This window comes from Trifolium pratense, linkage group LG3, assembly GCF_020283565.1.
Source record: "Trifolium pratense cultivar HEN17-A07 linkage group LG3, ARS_RC_1.1, whole genome shotgun sequence".
In the NCBI taxonomy this organism is placed as follows: Eukaryota; Viridiplantae; Streptophyta; class Magnoliopsida; order Fabales; family Fabaceae; genus Trifolium; species Trifolium pratense.
Genome location: NC_060061.1, coordinates 43018671 through 43027996, shown reverse-complemented (window position 1 = coordinate 43027996; position 9326 = coordinate 43018671). Strand labels below are relative to the sequence as shown.

General features: G+C 31.0%; 1 protein-coding gene across 1 annotated transcript; it reads right to left on the bottom strand.

Annotated features, from left to right (window-relative positions):
* Positions 1-383: 383 nt before the first annotated feature.
* Positions 384-8812, bottom strand: LOC123912896 (cellulose synthase-like protein E1). The gene is made up of 8 exons (XM_045963481.1): positions 8472-8812; positions 7557-7875; positions 3945-4085; positions 3705-3839; positions 3004-3216; positions 2534-2758; positions 1889-2236; positions 384-1186 (listed from the first exon to the last, which is right to left on the bottom strand). Exons 1-8 carry the CDS (start codon positions 8762-8764, stop codon positions 635-637), a joined length of 2226 nt encoding a protein of 741 aa, XP_045819437.1. The 5' UTR covers positions 8765-8812; the 3' UTR covers positions 384-634.
* Positions 8813-9326: the final 514 nt, after the last annotated feature.

Below are 9326 nucleotides of genomic sequence, written 5' to 3'. Positions count from 1 at the left end.
AGGAGACTCGGAACTTCATTATCTTGATATTTTTAATGGAGATGATGCCTGCGATCACTGCAATTGGAAAATAAGTACACTTGGTGGCTGTAAGTATCTTACGGAAACACAGTCTTTCTCTAAGTGTTACTATTGGAACAAAAGTTGAATTATGGATGCAAATAATTCAACTATGATGTAATTTTCTTGTGTTTCTTGCAATTGAATAAAACAAATCCAATTTAGAAGATCTATATTTTTTTGGATAGTATATATTTATATCTACTACCAATTCTTGAATTTGAAGCTACAATTTTTAGATTCACGTAGAATTAATTCTATACCTCTAAAATTAATTTTGACCTCTTTAAAAGTGAAACAAAACATACACTCAATACTTGAAATTTATATAAAAGAAAACACTTAAAAAATCTTAATTCCATAGAAAATAAAACTAAACAACACAATATGATATGATATTGAAAACTAATACTTCCTCCGATTTTTTTTATAAGAGACAATTCACATTTTTAGATAAATCTAATGCATCAATTAGTTTTCAATAAATCTAGAAAGATAAATTGTCTCTTACAAAAAGAATCGGAAGGAATAATACCTAATTGAAGGAGAAAATCAAAGTATAATTTTGTCTTTGTCATACAAAGATGTAGGAGAGAAATAAAGCTAAAGCCAATGTTGATGATTTCAATGCAACTGAACTTGGCAATTTGCCACTATCTGTCCTTAAGAAAAGTCCTTGGTATAGAGGCAAATTAATGAGAACCAAAAAGCCACACAAAATAACTTGCAATCCCAATTTCTCATATGCTCCAAAGCCACCATCCCTTAATATTGCATCCTTCAACACATTAAGAAAACAAAATAAATTGAACAATGCTAGTGTTGCTAATATAGTGAACAATGGTGAGGATGTTCCAAACTCCATAATTTCTTTCTCATGGCGCTTAGAAACTTCTTCTTGTGAAACCTTAGCTGTGATTGTAAAGGCTGAATCTGAAAATCCAAAAAGCTTCAAGATTGTGTCACTTAATGCATATAGGTAAGAACTTGTTCTTTTGTATAGCCATATCCTTTGCTCATTCCACCAACCTTTAAATGTCCCTCCACATAATAGAAACTCCAACAAACTATAAACTGTTTCTCCAATTATTACATATGCAAAAGGTATGAACCAACAACTTGATATCTGAAAATGTAACAAATAACAATATTAATGCATATGCATGCTCAATGCAAGTTGTGTGTTTGCTTAAAAAAAATAAGGATTAAATGTATTTTTAGTCTCTATATTTTCACCGATTTAAGATTTTGCACAACTTATTACGAAATCCGAAAAGTCCAACTAGTTTTTAGTCTTAAAGTATTGTTCAATATGAATGTCACATCTTCAGAAACAGTACCATAAGTGGCCCAAATGGGACACGACCCACCTCAAAAAATAGAATTTTTTTTGAAATGTTACTTAAAAAGAGGAAATTTTTTGAAATTTAAAAACTAGGAAAACAAAATCGCGAGTCAGCAAAAATAAAGGACTGAAAGTACATAATAATGATATAAATTAAAAAAGTACAAATATGTATGTACAAATTTAAAAAGGGGACATTTTTGAATTCAGATTTGCTACGGTTAAAGAAAAGTCCACAGTTTTACATAGTAATTAATCTCAACCAGTCATTTTACTTCGGATGATTTAGATTATATATATACTAAAATGATCTTAACCATCCATTGAGATCAGACGGTTCGCACTGTAACTACGTCAACGCAGTTACATCAGCAAATCTGTTTCCGATATTATTTGATCTACATCTCTATAAGTTATGATAAAATGGTTGTTATATATATTTAGGGTAAATCTAAATACTCATTAAGGGAATTGTTCTGTTACCTCTGGAAACAAGGAGATGCCTTTAATGAGGTAAAATGAAGGGATGATGGAGTAATACAAAGTTGCTAAACAGTTAGCTGCCCATAAGCAATAAGAACAGTATCCCATTTGTAGGCCCAAAGGAATCTTTCCAAAAGCATGCCATGCAGGACTATACTTAGAAAGCAAAATTTGAAAATCTCCTTCAGACCATCTCTTATGTTGAATAAGTACTTCAAGCAAACTTGTTGGAGCTATACCTAAGAAAGGCTTCCTCGGTGGATTGTAGTACACTGATTTCCATCCATTGATTTGCATAGATAACCCTGTTATAACATCCTCCACTGGACATCCATATTTCAAACCCATCTGCAATTCAAGAAAATTTTACTAAATTTGATCACTGGGTTATTGTTCTAAATTGCGGTATGCAATGAATGACATTGTAATCACAAATTGCGGTATACAACACAGATACTGACACGTAGACACTGATAATAATTTGAGAAAATAACATAATTTAATGTAATCATAAGTACTAGTGTCAGTGTCATGTCAGTGTCTAAGAAGTGTCTGTGCTTCATAGACCTGTGAGTCACAGTTCAATTTTTTCGGTGCAGTTTGGTTTATAGTGGTTGCAATAGACAGAGTTTGTGTATTAAGGACCTCTTTTCCCCATTGTGTATTTTCCTCATAGGAGCAGTTTGCAAGACCCTTTGCTTTTTCTTCTAGTTCCTGCAAATTTCCTTCTATGAACAAGTCATTTTCACTCTTCCACTTATGCTTATATTCACCACTGAACTTCATTCCACAAAGAGATTCTCTCTTGTGAAAGCAGCCAGTTCCTATGTACATAGGGCCACCCCAACTATCTGCACCATGGAACTCCACCTTCACACACATACAAGATTATATAAATTCAAACATATACAATTTATCAACTATAGTGCTATTTATAGTAAATCATGTTATTAGTCAGAGTTCGAATCTTGAACCTCATTCTCAGACTTCTTCGAGTTTCTCAGCTCAACCACTTAAGTTATATATTAAAAAAAATTCGTGAATTTGATAAAGTTAGTCTAGTAATTAAAATCTCTAACTTAATTATGTGACTTTTGATACAAGAAATAACTCACCTCACTAATTGCTAGTAGAGCATTTCCATATATATCATTCTTAGTGACATTCTCAAAGATCTGTGGAGACTGAACAAAACCAATTTGATGGCCTTTCTTTTCATCCATGAAAAAACAGAGGACATCCCTTATAGTTTCTGAATTGTTTGAGTACATGTCACAATCTACATTTAGAATGACTTTCCCATTGCTGATTATAGAAGACACCCTTAACTGCATTTCAAAAACTACATATTTAATATTATATTAATTATTCATGTAATTTTTCTTATGTAAAATGTGGAAGTACAAAGACATCACTAATAATGTATGCATAAGATTAGGATTGAATCATTGATAATGCATAAGTTTGTATTGTTAAGAATGATTCAATAGCACCAACTCAGTGTGCACTTTAATTTGACCCCTTAACTTTCACAATAGCACATGCCACATTAGCATGTCTTGCCACATATGCTGATGTGACATGTGAGTCATTGTCCATGTGGCAAAACATGTTGACGTGACATGTAAGTTATTTGCCACCTGTGTGTTGACTTGGTCACAATCATCGGAGGGCCAGAGTTTTGAAGAAAGGTTTAAAATTGGGGTTCAAAAGTGCTATTATGAAAATTAGTGGATCAAAATCGCAAATTTGTAATTCGTAGCGGCTACAAAGGAGATATTAATATCAAAAATAAAATTTGAGATAATTATAGTACCAATGAATTCATAGCTCCAGCTTTGAAGTTGTGGTGATATTGAGGCCTCTTCTCACGTGATAGATACACCAAAGTTGGCAAAATGAAACCATGTACATCTTTAGAGTTATTAGGGTCCTTATTATGAAGTATTATCTAATAAAAAGAAAAATTAAAATAGATTATAAATAATCATGTAAGCATTTCATCATGTGTAACGATCACAAGACTAATAGTAAATTGAATTAAGCAATAATTTACTTGAAGAATTGTGTCATGGTCACGTTTAGATGTATATGAATCCCATTGAGAAAATCCTCCATGCTTTAAACGTGCTTCTTTGGGTACTCTTTTCAACTTTGTTGCATCCTCAATTCGTCTTTCCATTTCATTGTACAATTTCTGCATCATGCATGGGAAAAGAAAAAAAGTGAATTCTCCATGAAATAGCAAGAAAAATTCTTCAAAAAATAAATAAATAACATGGCAAGAAAAGTTATCTTTAAATGAAAAATGTAAAACTTAGACATGTAGTTTTCATTTACTTTTTTTTTTTATTAGTAATTACAAATAAGAAAAATGTTACTTGCATGCAGATTTTGATAGTAATGCTGACACTTGGTTTTGTTCAACATATTTATACGGTGAACAATACATTTTTTATGATAAAATTTCTTAAGAAAATAAATAAATTTAAGTCTCAAAATTCGGGTTGTTTCTGACGATGAAAACCTAATATTTTAAGGTCGGGGTTTGTAACCAAACTTATGGACTTCCTTTCCTGCTAATTATCTTTGTCCACTATTTAGGCAGAATACCACTTCATATTTTTATACCGATGAAATCTTAGAAAACGATGAAAAGGAAATGGATGAAATCGATGTTGAAATAGATTTAGTAACAAAAGAAACTAAACAAAAACGAAATGAGCTCATCGGAAAAAAAATCGTGCGTGTTATATTTTTCCAAAACATTTTTGCTTCTTATTTCAGATAATTAGCAATAATTTTTTAAGAAATATTTTTATGACCCAAATATTGTGTTGTATTATTTCATTAATCATAACATTTTTTTTAACATATGTCTCGGTAACCACTTTATTAACCAAAAAAATCCAAATTATTATCTACTTGTTCTGTCTAGATTCAAAAATCCAAATCTCTGAACAGAAAACTACAAAGTATACAAACTACACTTTTTTAATTTTTTATTGACAGAACAAACTACACCCAGTCACCCACTACTACTATCTTAGGGAATGGGACATGTAAATGCAAGTACGTAAGGCATGACTATATATGTTAATTATGTAAACTTTTTTAGTTGTCTTTGTCTAACATAAAATGAAACTTTATATTTTAATAAGAAAACCCCACCCCTCACTTAATAAATCTAATCTTTATCTAAATCAACAGGCTTAAATAAATCTTAAAAAACTTAAAATCACGTGGTTCCCAAACCAGTGGTCCACAAGCCCGTTTCGACCGTCACCGCATAATCCACCAATCAAAACAAAAGTCAGCCCACAGGTTATTTTTTCAATAATTCTGTGTGTCTCCGCTTTTATTTTTTTATTATTATTTTGAATAATATAATATATGTTTTTTTTTAATCTACGAATTTTTGGTCCATTCAAAAATAAAAAAATACAACTTTTTTTATGATAAATTTGTTAGAGTCATATTAACCGGTGTTCTAGACTGATAGTCAAAAAAATCAACAAAGAAAAATTTTGTATTAACAAAAAGTTTTACATTTTGAAAAGATAAATTATATAAATTTTTTAAAATTATTTTAGTATATTAAATTATTTAATTAATACTACTCCAAAAATATTAGGTAGCATTTTCGTTATTTTAATTATTTTGGTAGTCAACATGATAAAGGTGGGATTTTCAACTTGCTTATGTAATGAAATGTCATCCAACCCCAATTCTAGACAATTTAATGTAATCCAATGTCATCCAACCTCCAATTGTAGGCGATGATAGTGAGGCACGTACCTATCTTAATTATAAACAAATTTTACTTTTTAAATTTATTGAATAATTAATATATTTGACTTTAATTGAGTCTAGATATATTGGTAATCAAATGAATCTAAAAAATATAATTTGCTTATAGTTAAGGCCGAGGGAGTAAATATACTTGGATTGCTATTTTGTTTTTGTTGGCTAGATTTTTTTTAACGGATGAAATGATAAGTCTTGGAAACTCACATACATAAAGTGGAACGATTAGAGATCGAATCTCGGTCATGACGTCTGACATTAACAATGTTGACATTTCTGTCAGTTGAGCTAGAATTGGTGGAATAAATTTAAATTTATAATACTATTAAACGAAAATAAATATATACAATGTACTTCATTGATCTGTATGATTTTTACAAAGTGTTTCTTATAAAAAATCGGAAAGAATATTAAAAATTATAAGAGTAGCTTTTAAAATTAAAAATTAATTATACTTAGATTAAATATATGTATCAGAGTTTTAATCTCATTCTCTACGTGTTATATATAATATCTTTATCTACTGGGTTATAAAATTTAATCAATAAAATTTTGTATATAATATAATTTAAATAAAAGTTATCTATTTGCTCCTAATATGAGCCACTTGCATTCAACACAAAATTTCATAAGTCAAAAGAAAGAGCAATGCTATTTATCGCGAACCAAATCTCACGAATGGATCACGAATGGTTATTTTTCCAAAAAATATCTTAGTTATATTTGTATTCTTTATTGATTCTTTATTAATATGAAAATATTGTAACCGCTTTGCCTTATTATCACTTGTGTTGCCCACGTATACTCTGTTTTTCCGTCACCGAATGCCCCAAAAAACTCTGTTTTTTTTTTGAACAAGATCTGCTCTGTTTTGTTGCAATACCTTTTCTTCTCATATGTACAAATGGAAGTGAGAGTGATGATCTGATATTGGGACTTGGGACCATACAAAAGAACAAGTCATGAGAAATAGTAGTGCACACAGTGATCCCAAATTTCCAACGGTTGAGACTTGAGAGAGAGTACAGAAAAAATAATAAAGATGGAAGAAGTTGGAATGGAAAGAGAGGAGAAAGACTTGCACAAAACTAAACCCTTACATAGCATGTATCCACTTCTCAAATTGGCTTCCAAGGAATCCAAACAAAGATAACGATGTACCGGCGGTGAGTTCACTTTTGTCGACAAAGATATTTTACATGGAAGGTTAACTTGGTTTGAAAGAAGAAAACAAAACGCGGCTTAAAAAAATGAAGTGAAACACGCAAGTGGCAGTGCCACGTCATTCGTGAGCCTCTCGTGATGCTATCATTCGCGATAATCAGCATTTCCCCAAAAGAAATAACTTTTGTACATATTTTAAAAGGAATATCTTTGTGGGGTTTTTTTTATTTGTTTTCTTGTGTAAAGGCTCAAGTCTAACAAATTTAGTACTTCCTAATATGAGTGAGTCATTTTGACTATATATACTATTCACATATCTTACTTTGACCTTATTTTTTTACTAATAAATAAAAACAAATATTAACATATAAGATGTTGTGGGATTCATCTCGATGAGTATTTTCAAAATATCATATTTTTATAATTTTTACTATTATACAATTAAAAATATTAATCGTCAAAGTTATGCATCGGATGCGTGACGCCGTCAGCTGTCTCACCTATTGTGGGACGGAGGGAGTCGTACATATCTTTAATTCTCTAAAATTTATTGACCTAACTTTTTTATATTAGGCACTACAAAATTTGTTAAACTTGCAGTCTTTACATAAGAAAAAAAAACAAAATTCCCCACAAAGATGCTACTTTTATTTATAATCTTGAATTTTGAAACAATATTGGGAGAGTGGTTACATACCTTAATAGCCACCAACTCATGACCAAGATTAGTGTCAGCTGAGTCAAAGATAGTATTAAAATATGCAGCAGGTGACCTTGGTTCAATTTTGAACCTCTTGCAAAAAGGAATCCAACTCTTTGCAAAGTTAGAAGCCTCTAACAAAGCATAGAATGTTATTTCTGATCCACCATCATCAGATAAATACACACTAAGCTTCTCTGTTGGATAATCATAAGCCATAACAGATAACACTGTATTTATTACCATCATTGGTGGCTCTATTTCTGGATCTGCTGTGCATACAAATATGTCCACTTCTGGCAACATATGTTCATATCTGTTCAAAAATATATATAAAGTTTCATCATTTTCAATTCAAGTTATTTTTGTTATGTTGGACTAAAATTAAATTTGTAAAGATAATAATTCACATTTTTATAAAAAAATTTGGTGTCTTTGCTCAAATCAGGTAGAATTATATGAAATGATGACAAAACTCTTCCTTGAAAATTTCAAAGGTCATTGCATTCTTAAGAATAAAATTTGGATTAAGAATGACTTGTTAAATTGGAAGAGAATCATGTGATTTCATACATGCATAGGCTAATTGTGAGATTTGTGAATGAGATTTTAAACAGAAAATATTAGTAAGTGTATTTTCGGTATTACGGTGGGTATATCAGAATCAAATTGATCTAACATAATTTTCCAAAAGCTACTCTCTGTAGCTTCTGCAAAATTACAGTGAATTACCGTGATTCTGAGATCATGATACCAAATATAAGCTAATTGTTAGTATTATGACAAAAATGGGTCTCTAGGCCAGTCAGATTAAACAAAAATAGTAATTTATAAAAATCAAGTATTGAAAATGAAGCATATAAACTTAAATTCCAAATAAAACAGTGATTAAAATTAAAAAAAAAAAAGGACCTTTGGGAGAGTCTGTTCTTGAAGGGATGTCTAAAGACAGGGTTCCATCTGAAAGCTTGAGTGAGAATCCAATAGAAGCCAAACCATAGTTCTGCAGCAAGCAAACCAAGCCAAACCCATATTCCTCCATCATCTTCTTCTTGTTGAGTATGGTTTGTGGTTATGATGTGATTGAATCTGTGGAGCCAGATTAAGCATATGGCTACAAATATTGAGATTGCAAAGAGCCTATAGACAACTCTTCCTCTACCCTTTTTGGTTTCAAATAAGGGATAGTACTCGCCTCTGTCCATCACTACCAACTATGCAGCTCTGTTTGTTTCCTCTGCTTTTGATTGCCTTATATATATATATATATATATATATATATAGAGAGAGAGAGAGAGAGAGAGAGAGAGAGAGAGAGAGAGAGAGAGAGAGAATCAAATGACAATAAGATGTCAGGCAAACTTTTTTTTATAAGCAAAATAGTATTATAAGGTAGTACAATGGATACTCAATCCCTTACAATGCAAAGCAAATTATAGTATACTTTGAAAACAACCATAAGGATCGAAATACCACTCAGAAAAAGATAACAAAAAATGACGTCTGGATCGGCCATTGAACCAAACCCAAGATATAGCTTTGATATCGTTCAATAAAGAGACGACATTAGGCAAAATCCCATTGAAAATCACATTATTCCTAAGCTTCCATATGCACCAAGTGGTAGCTAACAAATCCAGTGTCTAATATGATTACCTTTTTTAGATTTAGTCATATTTCCGAAGTGCTTAAAGTAATTCCATCATTCTAAATTCGGTGTCAAACTACATCCTACCCATCTAAAAACCTCATTCCACACACCTTTGA

Bases quoted from the DNA above. Each gene is read 5' to 3' on its own strand.
- LOC123912896 (XM_045963481.1), bottom strand. From the start codon at position 8,764: ATGGACAGAGGCGAGTACTATCCCTTATTTGAAACCAAAAAGGGTAGA. The intron at 4,086-7,556 runs GTATGTAACCAC...TGCATGATGCAG, and splicing joins ATGAGTTGGTGGCTATTAAG to AAATTGTACAATGAAATGGA. The intron at 3,217-3,704 runs GTACTATAATTA...TTTGAAATGCAG, and splicing joins CTGGAGCTATGAATTCATTG to TTAAGGGTGTCTTCTATAAT.